The sequence below is a fragment of the Chaetodon auriga genome, chromosome 23 (genome assembly GCF_051107435.1).
Source record: "Chaetodon auriga isolate fChaAug3 chromosome 23, fChaAug3.hap1, whole genome shotgun sequence".
Taxonomy (NCBI): domain Eukaryota; kingdom Metazoa; phylum Chordata; class Actinopteri; order Chaetodontiformes; family Chaetodontidae; genus Chaetodon; species Chaetodon auriga.
The window spans coordinates 17,547,361-17,568,963 of NC_135096.1; the positions used below are offsets into that span (position 1 = coordinate 17,547,361).

At 47.2% G+C, this 21,603-nt stretch overlaps 1 protein-coding gene across 1 annotated transcript in view; it reads left to right on the forward strand.

The window, feature by feature from the left end:
* The first annotated feature begins 356 nt into the window (after window positions 1-356).
* LOC143315979 (histone deacetylase 4-like) overlaps window positions 357-21,603 on the forward strand; it is a 53,292-nt gene continuing 32,045 nt past the window's right edge. The window contains exons 1-3 of the mRNA XM_076723622.1: window positions 357-536; window positions 3,964-4,354; window positions 17,566-17,634. Coding sequence (XP_076579737.1) covers window positions 4,333-4,354; window positions 17,566-17,634 — 91 coding nt within the window. The 5' untranslated portion in view covers window positions 357-536; window positions 3,964-4,332. The remainder of the gene's footprint in view (window positions 537-3,963; window positions 4,355-17,565; window positions 17,635-21,603) is intronic.

The window sequence follows — 21,603 nt, forward strand, 5'->3', positions numbered from 1 at the left end:
TTATTACAGGCTGAGCTTCCCAGCTGTGTATAAAGCAGTTATAATGGCAGCAACTTTAATATGACATTATAATATATAATGTATATAATAAGTACTTCATGTGCATTTTGCTGCTAATACTTTTCCTTGTTTTCAGTGCATGACTGAGTAGAAACGGGTATTTTTACACTGTGGTACTGCTACTTTGACTTCTCGCACCGCTGCCTCTGACACAGGACACGCCCAGAGACTTTTTCCTTGTTAATGGCTCAGCCGGAGTGACAGCCTTCATCCACAGCGGCTCATATTTACGCACACATGCGGCGGCGCGCTGATAAATGATCCATTTTGATCAGGCTGAGCCCGCCCCTGGTTGAAGCAGGGGCGCTCCATGTGACGCTGGGGCTGGAACAAAAATCCAGTATGGCGGAATCTGTCAGGAGATGAATTTCTTCGTTCCCCCCTCCTGCGCTGAGAAAAGCCCCGGAGTGTAACATGGGAGCGGACTAAACGCGCCGTGGGACGCATGTTGGGACGCTTCCTCCTGGCCCGTGTAGGTGAGCTGCTGGTGCGTTTGTGGCCCCTCGGGATGAACGTGTAGCCGAGCTGCGCCGCTTTGATGTTGATATTCAGGCAGGGATGCGATGCACAGACAGGATTCATCAAAACAATGTCCGGCTGAAGTTTCCACTCTGCTCCGCTTCGGCTGCGGCTTCCCGGTTGTTTTTGGTCGCGGCTGCTTGTGAGCACGACTCGTATCGAGTCCCGGTAGGGATGATATCGCATCTTAAAGCCGTGTAGCTCAACATTTCCATACGGTTTGTTGCGCTGTAGCGGGCGGGAAGTGTGTAGGCAACAAGGGGGGAGCGGACAGGCGATGTTTATTATGCCGATTGTTGCGGAGCTATTTTTAGTGCACGGCCGAGCCTTAGGCTTTAATGCTCCATACTCAGAGCCAGCGCGCCTCTGTCGCCTTGTTCCTCCGTAATTGGCGAGAAAAATGCGTAAAACGAAGGCACAGGCCTGCGTGAGTGTGTGTTTGAGTGTGTGTGAATGGTTCGGGATGGGCGGTGGTAATTCTCTGCATGCGTCAATCTTTTTTTTGTGAATGGGGGCGTACGGCTCGTTGGAGCTGTTAAAGCGACATCAAAGCGGCGCATTAGGGCCGCATTAAAGCGGCGTTCAGCGGCTTTTGGCTGGAAACAGCAGCCTCCGACTGGGAACTGTGGGGTTAGACGTGTGACTTTGGACTGGAGTGCACGCTGAAGCTGCCTACCTTTTTCGTGACAGCAGCTCGTGTCATAATTAATGCCAGTTGTGTGCTTCCTGGATGTCAGTTGGTACTTTCTGCCAGTTTTGGTGCGATTTTCCGCCATAACTCTGCTTTTAACCCATTTACTGCGTCTGTGTTTGGGTTATTTTTCACTCTGGGCTTCAGGGCTTGTCTCCCCAGATCTGTCATCCTGCATCAAGCAAGCTCTTTTTAGGGACAATGGCCTTGAAAACACACACACACACACACACACACACACACACACACACACACACACACACATGAATCCCCCTCCCGAGACAGATGAGATGCCCTGGGAGGATGGTGTTGCATGAAGCCCCCCTGGAGTGTCAGCTACTCCCTGTGACACACACGCCCCCCCCCCCCCCTTGCTTTGCTTTTCCATCACAAAGCACAAGTGTGTGTGTGCGCTGTGCAGTGACCGACTTTTTCGGGGGCAATTTGCCCTGCGGCTGCACTGTCTGGCCCTCTTGTCTTGAGACCCCCCCCCCCCCCAAGTGCACTCACTCACTCACACACACACACACACACACACACACACATCCCGCTCCAGAGGACCTCAGAGACCTCTGCCAACACACACACACACAGGGGCGTGAACATGCACGCTGCCCCCGTTGCTCCGCCGCCCCCCCACCCACCTCGCCCTCGGGCAGTTTTACTCCTTCTATTTGTGGTGCTGAAGTCGACTTGATGCTCGGGGCTCAAGCCGTGATTACATCTGACACTCCCGCTCCAGGCTCCGCGGATTCAGGCTACTCTCCGAAAACAAAGAAAAGAACAATCGTGTGTTTCCAGAAAGGCCGAAAAAGACACGTCAGTTAGTCCCAAAGACAAAGAAAAGATCATTTATTCCCCAAACAGATGAAAGAATTAAAGGTTTCTGCTACGATGGAAGTAACACATCACACTTTTTCTGTATTTTTTCTTAATCCTGGAGCGCCTCAGTCAAAAAAAACTCTGTCCGGGATGAACAATCTATTGCCTGATTCTTGCAGTGTGAGCGCGAGGCCGGACTCGAGGTCACTGGAGATTTCGATGGCGGTCTTGGACCTGCACGGCGACAGAAAAGCCTGATGTGTATTTCAAGGAGCAGGATAATCAGCCAGATTAATAACAAGGAAGTAAAGTTGTCAAGCAAATACTCTTTACTTTATGAAGACTGCTTCCATTATTCATTATTTAATCAGTCAATCAAGAGGATGTCGGGCCGGGTGGGGGGGTCCGGGGACTGACATTTGGTGGCCTCTGATCTTAATTATTGCATGTTTTAATTAGTTTCCATGTAAAGAGGAATTAGGATCCGTGTGCTTTTCTCTTGCTAACCGAGCTTTGGTCATTGATTGAGACAGATGTACTCCATCGTGCATGAATATGTTTTCACAGGAAGTTCCATTGCGTCATATTTGACTGGAGCATGTGACATTAGTTTGGATAACGGCGACACGTTTCTTACATTTCCCTCACATGACATCGAGCAGCCCGTGCTGGTGTGTGTTTGCAGAGCGTCTTAGAGTGCAGTGTAAATAAAGATAATTCGTTCATTCATTAAGCCGTCAGACGTCTGTGCGGCGTACCTTATATGGGCGCTTTCAGTGGCCCTTTCTAATACTCGCTGCATTACTGTCACGCTGCCGCCGCCGGTGTTTTCTGAAGCAGCCGTCTAACGAGGACGTCCCCGTCCGTGCAATCAATCCGACTCTTAACGTATTTCGTCTTCCATTATTTTGCTAATATTTGTCAAACACTTAAGACGACTCTGCTCTGTACTCAGCAGGATGCAGCCTCTCAGCTCAGCACGCACGCACACACACACACACACACACACACACACACACGCACACACACAGGGCATGTGGAGGCAGGACTGATGCAGATGTTTCTCTATGTAAAACGCTGCACGCACAGCAGACAGCAACTTACTAATAAGAACTCATCTATCAGAATCAAAAATTGATGTAATGAAGTGAATCTTTGGGTTTTGGACTGATGAAGACTGATGAAGACGTCTTCTAAGGTGCTGGATGCTTGTAATTGATTATCCTGAGTTTCCTGTTGTCCTAGTAATTGTCAGCTGCACATCTGGATTGTTAAAAAATTTAGATATAATCGCTTTGATTGAGTTCTTGTAACAATTACAGACGATCGAGCCGCATCAGCTCGGTGCTGCAAGAGGACTTCAGTCAACAGCTGTCACTCAAAGATCAATACTATAAATAACTGGAACATGAGCTGTGTGTGTGTGTGTGTGTGTGTCAGACATTCAGTGGGACTCACCTGTCCGTCTGTCTGTCCTCTGTACTGACTCCCATGCCTCAGCTCGTCCTGATGACGGTGCTGTTTCTCACCGATTTAAAATCTATGAACCTCATTTTTGAAGTCATTTTTATTTAAGTTCACAGGAGGACAGGGACGGTAAAAATGAGCTGGCAGGCGGCCATGACTGAGTGAATGTGCATGATACTGGACACACACAGGAAACCGTGTTTAATGTGGATCCTTTATGGGTCAAGACCAGACCCGGCAGGTCTGATCCAGCAGGGCTCATGAGTTTGTGTAAATGCTGCTGTGACACATTGATGTTTGTGTGTGTGTGACTCAAACCAACGTGATAAAAATGCTCAAAAATCAGATGAAAACTGGTATCATTACACCAGAAATCACATGATCCTTCTCGTCCCCTCTGATAGGTTGGTACCGGTGCTGGACAGCGATCTGCCCCTCTGATTGGAGTAGCCAACTGAAAAGCCTCATGGGGATTGGCTGCTGCTGCTGGACGTCTGCTTCCTGTCTCCAGCCTTGAGGGATTGTTGAGGGACCGTCCTGAGCGTCGGATTGGCCTGAACACACACATTTCAAACACACACACACACACACACACACACACACACACACACACTCAGACATCCACAGTTTTGGCAGGATAGCAGCCTCCTGATTGCCGCCCTGTAGATCACGTCTGCACTCGCACAAACACTCGTCCGTTCTGCAGCACACACACCGAGCCTGGTGCTCACCTGCCGCACTGCGTGGACACCCACCCACCTGACCTGTCAGCGATGACATCACACAGCCAACAAGGTAAGAGCCATTATGCCATTATACAGAACCTCTTGTTTTACTTCTTGTCCTGGTAACACATGCAGGATGAAGTCTTTGTGAGTCCAGGTTTTTGGGTCACGTCCATGCATCCTTGGCATGAAACCACAGTTAAGTGAATTTTAGGGGCCATTTTTTTTTACTTCATGCATAAACTTGTACTTATTTGTAACTTAAGTGCACAAATCCGATTGAGGACTGGAGTTTTAAACGTGACAGAAAGGCAGACAGAAGGTGAAGTTCTGGAGCATCTTCTCGGCCTCTGCGCTGAAGAAACATCGATCCATCACTGCAGCCGAAACGCGTCGCGAACCTTCAACAAAATTTGTAACTGTCATGTGCGGAGTAATGAGGATTTAGCTCCTCGGCACAGTCACATTAAGGGAAATCTCCCGGCTGCTCCGTCTGCCACGTTGATGTATGTGAACATTTTGAACACAGACAGATCGCGGCTCGCTAAAACGCAATAAAACATTTTAATCTGGTCTTATGACTGCTAATTGGCTTGATTCAATATGAATGAGCTCCAGAGGGTGAGAGAAAAAGTCCATAACACGGGCTCATTAAGAGAGTCTACTTTCCTCTTTGACACCTAATCAAGCTCAGTTTAGAAGCTTCGGTTTGTGTTTTAGTGAGCTGATGAATTATTCGGTGAGCAGCTGGCAGATGAAAAGGTTAGCTTCCTGCCCCGGTCGGCGTGGTACCTGACAGCGTCGACCGTGTTTACTTTGTACACCTGGGAGTGTGTGCACTATAAATACCACAGCTGAGGTAACCACCGGGCCCCGAGAGACCTGCACGAGCTGCAGCCTCAAGCGGCACCATCGGCCCTCCAACGCCTCCATCGCCACACGTGAACGCGGCGCGGAGGGCAGAGCGGATGTCTGCGCATCTAGAGAAGACGCCTCTCGCCCCGGTGCGTCGACTCGCTTTCGCCAAGTAGGGCCAAGCACATTATATCGTTAGATCAAGCTCAGATTAGTGCGGCTCAGCAGTTACCGTTCAGCTAATTCCCCCACACGTTCGCTCGTCTCCTCGACAAACAGGCCTGACCAAATTAATGCTTCGCTAATCCAAAGAAATGATCAACGCTAACTGGTGCAAAGCGACGTGTTAAATGGTTGGAGGTGTGTGCGCCACCTTGAAATAAACGTGTGAAGTGAAGTTTTAAAGAAGTATTCCAGTGATATTCAGGAGTCTGTTTTAACAGATTTTGCATGATTGAGCCAGGACAGAGGCGTCTATCTTACTCATTCCTTTGATCCATTTCCCAATAAATTTCCACTTATTTGACTTAAAGCTCTGTATGTGGTTTAGAACATTTTAGAAAAAAGAAAATTAAACCGGTTGTGCCCACTCTAGTCTATAATTATTCTAAGTTTCTGTCCACCAGGCTTTGAAAAGTCTTATGATATATAATCTGTGCTCATTTGTTTCTGGGCTCTTCTTTCAGTTGTAAATGTTTAGAAATGTCTTGAAAATGAAATCAGACCAGTGCTTTCACACAATTTAGCTATTTCAAAGAAAGATAAAGACTAATGCCTTTTAAAAGTCCTAAAATATAGTTGTTATATTTAACATTAAGGCGGTAAATGAACTTGAATACAATTAAATTTAGTGGTTTACATCATCAATCAAGTTTCAAGTTGTCTCTTCCATAAAGCGGCCTCACGAGAGATAGATTTAATAAAAAAAGGTCACAATTGAAGCGACAGAGGCCCAAATATCCTGACTTTTAGTTTCTTCTAGGGTTCAAGTTCAAACTCTGGATCCTACATTTCCCATAATGCAACTCAGTAGCATCTTTCATCCACACAGCGAGTGAACGGAGCCTCATGCAAACTGCCTTTTTACAGATAAATAATTGCTTTGCTTTCTAATTTTTGATACCTCTGTCATTATTTTGTCATAACACGATTCTGTTGGACGAAGACGAGCAGTGATGTTGAACCGGTGCCCAGCTCTGAACACAGCCAAGGCAGCAAACTTCACTCTTTTCTGGCCACGGGCTGCAGCAGCTGATTGAGCAGATAAACTAACCAGCTCCTGTCAAAATATAATAAGATTTAGCTGTTTTTAATTTCCCACCCTGCCCTCCTCTACCTCCCATTCTCACAGTTTGAACCCACGCGAGGGCCGAACAGGGCTGTCCAGGATCTGCCCGGCGTCACCCGCGTCCGCTCACCTCCCGCCAAAACAAAAATAGCTGTGATCCGTTGTGTCCAGGAGAGACGGTTTCTACCTGCAGCTGCTGTTTCTCACTGTCTCGTTTTCCTCTGAAGAGGCTTCAGAGGAGACGATCTCAGTCCTCAGAGTGCTGCCAAGTGTGGGCGTCAATTTGAGGTGTTGCTTCTCTCGTTTGAATGACAGCTCAGAGACACACTTGTTGGATGTTGGTGCTCGGAGAGAGGCAGAAACAAGCAGCCAAGAGACATTTTAAGACATGAAATGCGAAGAATTGGCCTTGTGGCGCTTCTCGGGCGACGGCAGCGATGTTTACAGAAGTGCAGGAGAAGGAATTTGTTCTGTTTTAAGATGCATCATTTCCATCTCTCTCTTCTAATTGTTCTTTGGAGAAACGGATGCTGTGGCTTCTGCTTGCATCAGGCTTGTCTGCTGCTGCCACTGTTAAATTGAATTTGTTTTATATTGAGTGTAATTAAACAACATTGGCTTTGTTCTCGGGGTGAACAATGAGACTTTCAGATCCACGGCTTTGTTGTACTCTTGTGTTCGCAGTGTGATCCAAAGCTGCCAACTTCTTTTCTTGCTTTGTACTTATTTACAATCATGAACCAGCCCTGCAAGTAAAGCTTTGACTGTGTGTGTGTGTGTGTGTGTGTGTGTGTGTGTGTGTGTGTGTGTGTGTGTGCGTGCGCGTGCGTCTCTACATGTTCACCCTCATACAGCAGCTCTGGCGGGTGTTTGTGAGTGTGCATGCGTGTCTGCCTGCTTGTGTGCCATTTTTGTAATCTGCAAATGAGCTTACTAGCACGCACGTTTTTTTTTTCCTGATCCAGGACTTACTCATTTTCTTTATTACCGCAGCGGTGGGATTTTTAGATTAAATATCATTTACCATAAATCTCCTCCTAGATAGTGAAATGTAAAACGCTTTGTCTGGTTTATATTTACCAGAACAAAGGGGGGGTCAGGCCGATAAGGCATCACATCAGACTTTTTGCGGACATATCAGCAAACAGCCTGGAGTGTTTGCACAGGAGTGATTACGCTGTGTGCTCAGAGCTTTAGCACATTAGCTGGCGACATTTGTTTTGCACTTGTGCTTAGCAATGAGCTAACGTGTTGACCGTGTTTGGCTGAGCGGGGCGGTTTCTGTAAATGTCACGCTCAGGATGAATCGTGCTTGTCGAGAGCAGTTAGGCTAAATATGGAGTACAGTGTATTCAGTGAAAACACACACACACTCCAAACAGAAGCTCGACGGTTGACTGGTGCCGCCTGCTCGCCACAGTGATCAGTCAGTGATGAGTTTGTTTACGTTGAGCTGAACTTAGAGCCAAATCATTTGAAATCAGTCAGCTTCTGGTCGTCTGGTCCTTTAAAGGTTTCATTTGCTGTGCATCAGCCCTCACTCACAAATGTCTGACCTCACCAAGTGTTTGCCTCGTTCCCATGATTCTCCGGGGCCCCTCTGTGGTTGTGGTCACTTGCCAAGCACCCTTATCAGTTCCTGGCGACAATCCGGGTTGCCCTCTGCCCAGATAAAGAGGAAGACTACACAAACCGCATGCGCCTGTGGATTTAGAAAGAAAGGACGGTGACAAAAACAGAGACGATCATGTGGGACAAAACCAACCTTTGATGCAGAGACAGGTGAAAAAATACAGGACACGACAGGTGCATCCGCACAGAGCAGTTTGTATTAGGGATGCACCAATAAGGAGATTATTGATGCAGTGATCGATAATACAGATGCAATAAGTGCTGAATTTTTAGATTTACAGGTTGATTTTTCCTCATAAAACATAATGTTGAGAGCCTCCATCGTTTCTAGAATAAAGAATGTTTCTATTATTAATTACCATTTGATGGGACCAGATTTCCTGATTGACGGTTACAGTAACTTTTTATGTAGAAGAAGAAAGTTTCAATCGCTCATATTCACGGTGTCGCTGCTGTCCATCCTTTACAATCATCATAACCACCTCGCACGCTCTGAAATTGATGCAGGCAGCAGGAAAATGAAAACGTAGGTTTGAAAAGCGCAGCCGGCGTCCTCGTGTGTTACAGCGTCTTATTGAAGAGGAAGGCGATGCCACTAGCTGGCAACGATTTGTTTTTGTCTTAGTCAGAAGTGCACCAGCTTTCCAGGAAAGTCTGCAGTGCTTACCACTGGAACAAGAACTGGGTCTGCACATGACTCACACACACACACACACACACACACACACACACACACACACACACACACACACACTTAGACCAGTAAGTGGTTGGTAAGTAAGTGCCAGGTACAGCAAGTGATTATTTGTGAATGAGAGGTTTGCACTTTACATTGTTGTATGCAAAAATGAGAAATTAACACATTCCACGAGCGAAAGCGCGTCTGCCACAGGATGCAAACCGCGCTCAGGTTACATTTTTACTGCTTTATTTTGCAGGGCCTGTGTGGGCGTGAGCGCCTTTTATGGCTCTGAACCGGTGAACTTGACACAGTGCTCCTTTCCTCGAAGGCTCAGCTGTATCTAGGTTACAAGCGCAACAGTTTCTAGGTTTGTGCAGCCTTGGAAAACAACAAAATGTGAGGAAATTCAAAGTAAAATAAACACTAATGAGTCGGGGCAGGAGATGGCATGGTTTGGGCTGGTGCCCAGCATTAGATAATGTCTCTTCAGGCCTCAGGCGCAGGTAGACAGATCCGTGTCTCACACAAACTATAAGATGTGTTTGAAGTTGTCAAGATTAGATCCAGGGACACAAATACAGCGTGAGACCGGCTTTAAACGAGCTAATCTAATCTAATCAAACGCTCAAATTGAGATAAAAGGAGTAAATCTTCAAGCAAATATTCTCAAAATGTCAACTCTTCCTTTAAATCTTTTGTTCTTAATCCTAATTTGAAGCTGCTGTGATGGTACTTGTGAGCGGACTTTTGCTCTCTGGTCAGCGGGGAGTTTGGCAGAAGTGGCGAGGGACAGCTGCTGACGTGAACAGCACTACAGAGCAGGGAGGGAGACGCACATGTGTTTACCCCAGTGCAGGGCTTTTCCCAGGCTGCTGTGGGACGGCACACAAATACAGTGTTTACTGACGTCACCCAGTAGCAGCAGCGGACCTCCCAGCAGCCTCCCCACTGTGGATGATCTTTGGTTTTAGACGGCTGACATCAATCATTTACTTTTGTTGGGAAGCCTTTATTGCACTTACAGTCGTGTTCCCTCCTCTCCTCGGCTCCTCTCCTTTTTTGTTAGCGAAACACTTAAAGAGGCTAATTTCCAAACAGGCTAATTACTGAAACGAGTCTTTAACAACAATAAATACACTTAACATCGACTAGACGGTGCAGCATCATGAAATACGCAGAGGGTTATTGTGCTACACCTTGAAGCAGTATCGTCATTTATACTGTCAGAAAGAGCAGAGAGAAAAAGAAGGAAAGAGAAACAAACATGTCATTTGTAAGTCGAGGAACATTAACGTCTCTGAATTCACAGCATGATATGAGTAAGATATCTGGTTTCTTTCGGGGGAGTCAGCAGCCCCCTCAAGGCGACTGCAGGGGAAACACTGTCATGGACTGAAGCCTCTACTTGTCCTCTCCATCCAATCTGAGGTGATAAAAAGTCCTGGAGGCTGTGTCTGGCCCTCTCAAGGTAATTGTTGCTATTGCCAAAAACTAATCTTGTAGGTTTATTAGGGCAGGCTCTAATAAAACTCTGCTGCTGCACCGTCCCCCTGCTGCTGACACACTCATATCGTGCCTCATCATACATGGCAGGGACAGAAAGGAGATTTCACTCAGGATCTTGACATTTAACATTCAGTTTTAGGTAAAAATGAATGTTTTTTTGCCTTGTGATGGTTGGATCATCATTTTTTACGACGCTTATTTCTCCAGAAATCTTGTTAGTGACATCGTTTATGCAACGGTGAAACAGCAACATGCACTCTTTGTCATCAAAGTACAAGTACCTCAGTTTTGTACTTTAGTAAATGTACTCGTTTACTTTCATCTCTGACAAATGTAAAATGTAAACACTGATGTAAAGTGCATGTAACGTTAACTCCAAAGTCAAAGTACTTTCATCTCCTTAAAAATCAAAAATATATTTACTGTAAACTGTAAGCAGTTGTTAGTTTTATTAGCTCTGTTAGCTGTAAGCTCCATTAGCTTCATTAGCTGTTAGCTCTGCTAGCTTTATTGGCTCTGTTAGCTGTAAGCTCCATTAGCTCCGTTAGCTGTTAGCTCTGCTAGCTTTATTGGCTCTGTTAGCTGTAAGCTCCATTAGCTTCATTAGTTGTTAGCTCTGCTAGCTTTATTAGCTCTGTCTATTAGTGCTGTTATGTTTGTTCTCTTAGGTCTAATCTTTTAGCTCTGTTAGCTCTATTAGTTAGCTCAGTTGGCCAAACACACAGCAGACTATGTTTTTTTTAAGGTGTCAGAGAAGCAGTAGGCGTACCTGACAACATCACTGTCAACCAAAACATCATGAAATCAACTAGCTAGACTAAAATACTGCAGTAATATGTGATGGTAACTGCTCAGTGCGCATACAAATGTACAGATAAAAATCCCTTTTGTCCGTTTTGGGAAGACAAAAACCCGTTTTCCGTTGCTTCAAGGACGCCGCTCGTCTGGAGCCCTGATCTGAGCCATCTCTGGGTCTCACCCCAGTCTTTGATAAACACTGCAGTACAGTTCGCACACAGATCTCTGGATGGCCATAAGTCTATATTATGGATTTGCTTTTTATTACACCTGCCAGATACTATTAACGGGGCAGCGGTGGCATAGAGATTTAAGGAAGTGACTGTGGACTGGAGGATCACTGGCTTGTACTGGCTGGTAAATGGAGAAAGTGAATGAGAGCACTTTCCTGTCCCCCGGTAGAAAGTGAGGAAACTTCGGTGCCCTTGAGCAAGACACATAATTCCTAACTGGTCCAGTGGAGCTGCCACAGTGAGGCAGTGGTCTCCTTTGGGGACGTTATGTCAGATAGAAAACTGTGGAGGTGAACAGTGGAGAAAGGAAGCTTCCTAATCTGTCAGCTTCTCCACAGTGGTTTCCTACAGAGCTGTGAATGTAAGGAATGTAAAGTTACAGATGGTTAACGCATTAAATTTACATTTCACTCATCCTGCTCTCCAGTCTGGACCCGTCCAGTGACCCCTTTTCATCCTCTTATCCACATGCACACGGTCACATTGCTTAAATCCGGGGGTGAAGGGGTTAAAAGTTTTCGCTGCAATAAAGAGGGCCCGGCTTATCCCTGAGCCTATTTTTAGAAACACACACACAAGATATGTGCACGTGCACGCATGGCGAACAAACAATCATTATTTTTGGTCTCCTGTGTTGATTCTCCTCTTCACGATTGAGTGGTTTGCTGCCGTGCATCGCGTGGCTAAAAATGGAGCACGGGACGAGTGCATGCATGACACAACCGCTGCCTCTTTGTGCGCCGGTCAGTGTGATACGAGCATGAGCCTCATCCAGGGTAATTTAAGCCTTATTGTCACGTTTGTCTGCAGTCCACTTGTGCTGACATGTTGTTTCTATCCTGCAAAACCAAATTACGAAATTGTGGCAGATTGCAAAATGTACTTCAGCGGCGTGTTCCCACAATGCCGCACCCTCCCTCCCTCGCTGAACCCGGCGAACAGAGATGAGGTTCCTGCCAGCCAGACAGTTCGTCACTTCTGTCCTCCCATGTGCCACCAAGTTGGCTGAACATGACTAACAGTCCATCCCAGAACAAACCCAGGGGGGTCTCTTGTGCAACGCTCAACTCCCTACACGCACAAGCTCAGCTTTGTCCTCGTGCAAATGGGGCGCAGCACCCATCTTGTCCCGCCGCACCCATCCCCCTCCAAAAACAAACACCTAATCATGGCCTACATACAGAGTGTAAGTCCTGGTGTGTTCGGAAAGCTCTGTTTTTAATTGGTATTAGGACAGAAGCGGCAGAGAGGGAGAGAGAGCTAATGAAAGGAACGGGACGCGTCTTTTGTCCCCGTGTCTTTTGTCTCGTCCCAGCTGAGAAACGGGATACACTATGTTCTGCCAACGAGCTGTCAACGGCAATTACGGTTTACACTGCCGCCTCAGAGCCCCGTCCCTGTGCCTTTTGACATTGTGCTCCACAGTGCTTGACAGGAAGCATGGATGTCTGGCCTGGGCATCAAGGAAGTACAGCCGTTACGCAAGCGGACCAGAGTCTGAGCGTTGAAGGGACCTGAAACATACGAACGCCTGAAACAGTGAAAATACACCAAATGTTAAATGGTGCACCTGTTACTCTGCATTCATAGTAGCTGCAGAGCAACTGTCATCTCACATATTGTGGGTGTTTGTTGTTGTAAGGCACTGGGCCCAGTTAGTTACCGAGGCTTTATAGTTGCATCACAGATCTCCTAGCAACCGTGTGCGGCAGCATCACGGACGTCCTTAAAGAATCGACTGCGCAGATAATCTCTAAACACACGAGAAGCACCCGCCACGAGGAGATGTGTGTGTGCGATAAGTGGTGTGTGTGTGTGTGTGTGTGTGTGTGTGTGTGTGTTCTTTAATAATTCATGCATCCTTTCATTTTCTATACATAATTATTGGTGCATGAGGTGACTGCAGGGGGCGCAGTCTCTCCCATAATGCACTGGGTGAAAGTCAGGGAAACACCTTTCACAGCCTGACTCGTATGCTGGGACATACACCTGCCTGCCATTGATGCTCAGGTGCTCTGGACCTCCAATATGGGCGTGTTGGCATTAATTAATCATGTTGCACGGCGACTACCAACATGCATCATATTGAACTCCAGAATTGACACAGAAGAAGGATCTTCAGGGCAGGAAACCTGATTGATGATTGACTGATTGATCAGGTTTCGGCTTCTCGGCAGGTTTCCTCCTCCTCCGCTTTGCTTTGGCCGTTATCTCTTATTCAAGCTGCAGCTTATGCCCATAAATTTGCACCCCTTAAATTATAAATGAGCTAATAAATCACGTACAAATGCTTATCCGACAGTCACGGTCATATTAAATGTATAAATCTGAGCTGCAGACTTTGCTACGCTTCTTACTTCTGTGCATGTGTTCTGTGTGTTTCGAGCTCCAGCATCTCTGCAGTTGTAGTTTTTGGTCTCAGCTGGTCGACTGACCTCATGACTTTAATGTGTTCTGGACTTGAAACAGACAATTACCAATTCCCAACTAATTTGTGATTTTATATTAAATGACGGCATTCACAGAGTAGCACAAAGAAGCGCTTAGACACCACGCCAAATTGCATTACCGCTGTGTTTTTCCGACTCTACCAGCATGAAATGAGGGTCAGATGGTTGTTTCCGACTGTTCACGGGACGCAAACTGGCGGCGGCTCACACAGGGGTCACCCATTCTCTTTTATCAGTCACCGTGACGTCAGCCGGTGCCCTCGGGAAGCAAATTTGCGACCCAGAGGAAAAGGCTCTTCAAGGAGAGGCGTGTTTGATTAATCGTATTGTTCCTGTCTGGTTCACCTTGTTCACTGGAGTCACCCTGGACGAAGCAGCCAGAACGGAAGTGCACTGAATGTAATGAGGCTGAGCATCCTTCCTCTCTTTCTCTCTGTCACTGTCGCTCTTTGTAAACGCCACAGAGGCACAGACAGACATCTCATTTCTCCTCCATAACAAAGGCCTCTGTCAACATACTGTATTGAGGCGGGGGTCAGGCTCGCCCGTCTCTCCACGCTGTCACAAAACTACAGCCGTGCAATGCAGCGGGCAGAGCTCTCCGCCATTCGCTTAGCTCATTACTCCCGCATCCCTCCCCGTTTTCAGCGCAGATCATAACATGCATGTTTTCAACCAACGGTAGCTGCATTAGCTTGAGTTGACTGACTCTCTGCCTGAGGCTAGCCGAGGCTATTTATAGCTCTCCGTCTCCCGATGCTTGCCCAGTGGGACCGAGAAGAGAGGAGAGAAAGAAAGGAAGAAAGAGAAGGAGGGAGGGAGGAAAGAGGCAGCTGGAGGGAGGAGGGGGCTGCTGGGGAACTAGGCTACATTCAAGATTGATGGACCCTGTTGCCGAGGTAGAGGGTACTTCTCCTCTGCGAGTATGTGGTGGTTGTGCGTGCGGTTTGCTGCTTCGCTGCGCCGCTCCCCCTCGTTGGATGTGCGTGTTTGTACACACCTGTGCTCCCTCCACGTGCGTCTCAGGTATCAACCTCGCGGTTTGGACTGAAAGCTTATACGCTTTGTCTCGCTAACCGCAGACAAAGACATCCGTCCCCCGAACTCCCCACACTTAAGTCTGAGATGTAAAGCTGCTACCGGCGATTTGTGCAAAAACCGGCGTAGAATTACGTGGAGCCACAGGTGTCATCACGCACAGATGCACCTCATTTCCATTGCAAAATGTGGCGGCGTGTGTGCGTCATTTGAATAGGCTCGTCAAGAGATATCAACTATCGCTGATGTGGATCTGTTTGTGAGAGAGGTGTGACCACCTGTCTGCTCTGGCAATATTTCCTCACCTTTTGCATGAAATCTGACACGGCGTGCGTGTGTGACGCTGCAGATTTGACCCGTGTCTCACAAAAGTTTGACATTTGAATAGCACCTGTTTTGAGGTTGTTTTTTTTTTCCCCTCTTCATCATAATGCATCAAGCAGCGACGTCTGGCAGCCACTGCTGAGAGGGTTTAGGTAAATAAAGCCATGTGTGTTGAGATTCGTTTGAACAGGACCAAACGTGATGTTCGAAGTCCACGCCCAAGTCCTCGCAGGGATCGGTGCATCAGGGGTGCAGCCATTCATGCAAGGTGGTGCGAGACGAATACACACACACATAATCAGCGTGCGATGCATCCTCCAGCTTCATGGCTAATTAAGTGTGTGTCTGTGTGTCTGTGCCAGTCTGGTCCAGAGAGAATTCCAGAAATAGATCATGCACAGTGAGACGCGCGCCTGTTTTCCTCTCTTTTATTCCTCCAAAGGGATTTTACATGGCTTTTCATCTCCCATCCAAAGGAATAATTGCATGTTTGTGCGCCTCAGATGTCTTTATGCCTTGTGCTCAGAATATATATGGATCAGGTGCTTATGATTGCTAAAAATACATGTGAACGGTGGCGCTCGAAGTTTGCGAACCCTTTAGAATTTAATGTAATTCGGCATAAATGTGATCAGAACCTCACGTGAGGCCTAAAAATACACAAAGAGGTCCCAGTTAAACAAATCCTCATTTTATCTTTTTTTATTGAGCAAAATGATCCTCCATTAATCTTTGTGGGATGAAGTGAAGCTTTGCTCGGTACCTTTCATTTAGCTTCAGTTTATGAAGGGAAACCCGGACTTTGTCCTGTAGAACTTGCCGGTACAATCCAGAATTCATTGTTCCACCAATGACTGCAAGCCGCCCTGGTCCCGAGGCGGCCGCAAACCATGATGCTGCCACCACCGAGCTTCACGGCTGGGATGTGGTTTTTCAGCTGGAATGCAGCGTTTGGTTCCCCCAAACAACGTGCTTCTCATTTAAACCAAAAAGTCCTCATCCGTCCACACAACATTCTTCCAGCAGCTCTCTGCTTCATCCACGTGGCCTTTAACAAACTTTAAATGCTCCTCTGGGAGAGTCGTGGTATTCTCCGTGTTATACACACGTTATTGTTCATGTTTGTTTGACGATGCACCTGCAGATCCTGAGATATTACCCCGTAACCTCCTATTACACACCTCGGGACGACCGCTCCTGGGGAGAGAAACAACGGTGTTGACTCTCCTCCATTTGTAGATTATCTGTGTGACAGCAGATCTGTGAACAGATGTCTGCATATGAATGCACAATCTGGAGGCAACGTACAAGACTTTGGTATCAGAAGTGTTCTGGTTTGTAGTCTGAGAAGTACACCAACACCAGGTTTATGCAGCCTGTTCTTTCACTGAGGCTAAACTCACCTAACCGAGAGGTTTGCATCCTTTTCCCAACAAAGACGTTTAATGTTGGATAAATATATGAGTCGGTATGTATATTCTGTTTTATTTGTGTGATTGGCTCCTCTTCACCTAGTTTTAGGACTGCTCTTATTGAGGCTCACGTTTATGCAGAAATACAGAAAACTCTAGAGACGAGTGCTGCTGTGTGTGGAGGACGTGTGTGTCATGCATGCAGTCGTCATGCATGTCAATTCAGTCTTCTTTCTCCTCCCTGTATTTGTTTTTCCTCCATCGCCTCGTCCTCCATGCCTCCCTCTCCTCTCTCCACTCCTTACCTCTGTCTTCCCCCTCTCCCGCGATGCTTCCTCCTCCCCCTCCTCCACCACCCCATCTCTGTCGCTCTGCTTTTTATAGCCATGTCTTCCCAGGGCTCGGCAGCTACAAAAGCCTTTTCATGTTGCCACTATAATTACAGCCTACACACTTGCACACACACGCCCACAGACACGCAGGCATACACGCACAAACGCAGGAGAGGAGCGCAGCAGCAGCACTGTGTCTTTGTGTCTGCATGTGTGTGCGTTGTGTGTGCGTGCTCCGCATGTGCTGTTATACACAAAAGGGTGAGCTATTTTTACCTCTCTCCCTCCCTCTCCTCCTCTCCATCCCCCCCTCCCCCAACCCTTCATCCCTCTCTGCTGCTGCTGCCAGCCACATTTGCTATGCTGAGCACAGGCAGTATCAGTCGAGCCCCAACATCCCTCCTCTCGCACACTCAACTCGCACACCAGCACACACGAGCTGTTGTAGGCTGCTCCCTCGGTGTCCCTCAGATTTCGAGCTTATTTTAGAGCACCTCTGCAGCCCGGCATCTCTGCAAATAAACAGCTCGCGCGCCTTCGCCGGTCATGGATCAGGCGGTCGCTCAGGTGGCGGTAGCGGCGCCGCGGCATGTGCTCGCAGCTTTGCAGATGACCTGAAGCCCGCCCGCTCGGACTGTGGTCTTAGCTGCCTGATTAGCAGGTTTGTTGCTGGAAGCTCGTCTCAATGTTGCGGACCATATTTGAAGCGGAATGTGCTCTCTCTCCCACAGAGGGGATCCTGGGAAAGGAGCAGCCGCTGGAGGTTCTGAAGACATCGGCGCTCAACCACATCCCAACAGGTTGGACTATATTTGTGTGTGTGTTTGTCGTGCGTGTGTGCATGCATGAGCTCCTGTAAACCAAAGCCTGTGTGTATGTGTGTGTGTGTGTGTGTGTGTGTGTGTGCACCTACGTGATTTCACTATTAACCGCATCCTGTGCGACTTTGCATGCATAGGTGTTGCGAGGACGTGTCTGATTGTTGTGATTGTTTCAGTCCAATTATTGAAGTGTCCTCACCTTAAAGACATCTGTGCTCATGCAGCAGCATTGAGACAAGCGTGACTCATAAATGTGCTTCATCTAATTGATAGTTGACGGGCTTGTGTAAGTCCTGAAAAGAGTCCACGCTGACTCTCCAGCACGTTATACTGATGCAGTTATCTCGCAGTGCCATTTTGTTGAATGGAAACACAGCCGCCCCGAATGTAGGCGCGCTGTTTGTGAGCTTATGTGAAACTGTCGGATATCTCAAGAGGAGCAGCTGCCAGGAATATGCAGCAAAGCAAGCCACTGTGCATCTTTGTGATGTGTTTGCTGCAAGTTCCTGAGACAGGCTGTCCCAAAACAAATCAGACCGAACATACTGGAGAAATAGGTTTCCATCTCTGAGTCTTCCCGTGTCCTTTGCGGGGACCGTTGAGCGTTACACTGTATTTAGAATAGCTGAAGGAGGGAGGAGCAGAGATGAAGCTGTGTAGAGGGAGGCGAGAGGAGAAAAGTGAAAGGGGCACAGATGGAGATGAGGTAATCTGAAGGAGAAACGAGTCTGAGGTAACATATGCATAATGCATTATCTAATTCCATAACGAGGAAGCTTAAACTCCTCTGTGTGTTCGTGTCTCACCGCAGAGTACAATTTGGATTTTCCCCTCAATAGATAATGCAGCGAGGAGGAGCGCGACTCATAACTGACCCCCCGCGCTGCTCTTTAGCTTTCAGCGAGCAGGTAGCTCAGCCAGCCTGTTGCTCTGGAAAGCTTCCTCTTCACTTTGACCTGCAGTGTCTTTCTCTGGTCCCCGACCTCGCTGAAGCCTCACATGTGCTCTCGTGTTGTTGTTGGGGTTATTTTCTCGGTGCCTCCGGTTAGGCTGATAAAATATTGAAATTCACTGGAGTGACTTCATCGGTTATTCTCTAAATCTGTTGTCTTGGACACGTAGCTGCCGGGGTCTCCACGCTGTAGCACGTGTGACCCGGACTGTTTGGACGAGGAGAGCATCCCTCCACCGCAAACGTTAAGTCCCGCATGCTTTGTCATCTAATCTTTATGTAATCCTTTATGTAATCAGATCCTGGTGGATGCATTTAACGCACAACATGCAGCTTTCTTTGGGATGCAAAGCAGTGGCCGCTGCACCTGCAGGGAGCTTCACGATTCAAAGCAAACACCTGAGCTGTGCTGCTTGTTTTAAGTGACGCTGCGAACCATCAGCTCGACGTCACGGCGAGGAGGCTGAAATGTCAGACAAAAGAACATTTAGGGTTTGGTGAACATTGAGTCATTGAACTCGTGGAGGAAAACTAACAGTCACGTGTTCGAGCTCCTCAGGTGTGAAGATTTCCTCTCTCTGTTATGAATGTAATATTTTTGGTTTTGAGCTGTTGGTCAGACAGAACAACCAATCAGAAGGTGTCACCTGTGTGATGGACCTTTTTTTTTTTTTTTTTTTTTTGCTATTTTCTGACATTCGATAAACTCAAAAATTTAGGGCTGCGGCAGATTAAAAGATCTGCTGGTAATTTTCCTGACTGATTGATTAATTGGCGGCTTTGTAGTAAGCTTATAAAAACCGTCAAAAAAAGAAAAAAGTTTAAAATCCAAAAATTTGCAGTCACGTTAGACAGAGAAAAGCAAATCCTCGGTGGGAACAAGCGAATGTTTGGAGCCTCAGATGAATTGATACTGAGAATCAGCATTAGTTTGAGCCTCAGTATTAGGACGGGACACGGTTTGATCTGAATTCTTCATCTCTCAGCATAGATTGAAGATTGGAGGCGGTGCAGCCGGTGCTCATGTACATGTGTATCCTCATGGAAGTGAACGCGTTCCTGCACGTACGGCCCCTCACCCTTCACACGTCGGCCCCTCCGTGCCTCACGTATTATGTCTCTGCCTTGCGTTCGCCCATCTCCTTCCTCTTATGCTGCGGTGCTGCAGACCGTTGCATGATGTCACTGAGACCGCGACAAGTCGGAGCTCGCTCCTCGGCAGAGCGAGACTCGCTGCACCTCCACACGTCCCGCTGTCACGCCCTCGCTGTTCCCTACCCGGACTCCCGTCTTGTTTTCAGGAGGTCACAGAGTCATTTTGTTGTCGCTGCGGGTTTATAACCAGGAAAAGCTCTGATCTTCTAAGAGGCTGATTCAGAGAGTGAGGGGAGAAAGTAAGCCGACGCTCACCCGACCCACCCTCAGAGACCAATCAGTGAGCGGACAGCAGCCATGTTCCCCCATCAACAGATGTGCTACTTGTTGCCCCTGCTGCTAAATTCATTGTGACACCCTGTGCAGAACATCTCCTCGTCTTTGTCATCTCTGCGCGTGGTTAAAAAAAAGAACAAAAAGATCATTTTGCCGAGGCCGCTCTCGACAGCTCGGCTCAGCTCGGCTCAGTATGACATCTATTAAGCCTAACGAGTGTTGAGCTCAGGCAGTCAGACCGTGGGATATACACTCGGCGAGCTGAGTCTCAAATCAGAGACGCCAGCCCTCTGCATTGTCTGATATAAATAGATCTGCAATTGGAGCCAGAAGAGTTGTGGAGTGCGCCCGAGGGGTTGTAAACAGATTGTGATTTGTTGCGGGGAGATCGAGGGAAGAAAGGTGGGAGGGAGCGCCTGAGCGGAGAGGACAGGCCAAGAAGAAGGAGCACGGAGGACCTGCTGAAAGGTGGAGGAGTGACGGGTCGGAGCTGAAGCGACCTGTTGTCATGTCATTACTGCACAGCGGCGGAGAGACGCTTTCACTCTGACATATTCAAATCACGCCATGGAGATTCCCTCTCACGCTTCAAAAATGTTCCATCTCCAAACTTAAGGAAACTTTTAAACGCTCGGAGGAAAGAAGAGAGCGGGAGCAGAAATGAGAGGCTTCCCTTTAGGCTCCAGATTGTGAAGGAGACTTCAGAGAAAGTGGGTTTGACAAACCGGAATTGAACTGAAGTCTTTGCTCCTGTCAGACTCGTGTTGTTCAAGGTGAGCTCGTCAGTTGTGTAAGACTCCTGGAAGCTCCTGCGGTGTCCCGCGAGACGGCACGTTTGCCTTTGTTTTGGTGTTCTCTGAGCGCCCCCATATTGTCTTGTATCTGGCACACATCAGTAAACTGAGGTACGTGTTTGACGTCACTGCTTGTATACAGAGATGTGCTGATAGGAGAGTTTATCTTCGCCAAGTGGCGGCCAAGTTAGTCTGATCAGTGTTTGTTATACGCCATCATGTTTCTGGTCTTTAAGTGTGTGTTTTGACCTTTGACAGAGCTTTGAAGCTTTTTAATGAACTCTATTCATTGAGCCTTTTTTTTTGAGCTTGACCTGTTATAGGACACTGACTAATTATGTTTTTCATTATTGATTATCTCCTAATTATTTTCTCTGTTGCTTGTCGCTGGAAGTGCACGTTCGCGTTGCTTAGATGTGTCTTCAAAGAGTCCAAAACACAAAGACATTCAGTTTGTTATCAGCTAAGAAGAGAAATAAGCGTATTTTAGAACTTTTTTATACTTAAAAAGAAAATAGTTCTGTTTGAGCTCTAACCTGATATCTAAAATGCACCCAAAGAGAGGCTGCACATTCTGTCTCAGTTATGCTCATTTTAGCTGAACCTGCTGTTCTTTGCAGCAAACTATCTGCTGTTGTAAACTTTTGCACGAAGGACTGACTCGCTCAAATAAACAACAGCACAAAAGTAGGTAATAGAATGAAAAAGATGACAGGCGAGGTCAAAACATGCTGGAAAAGATAACTAACAAATAAAACACGATGGAGCAAA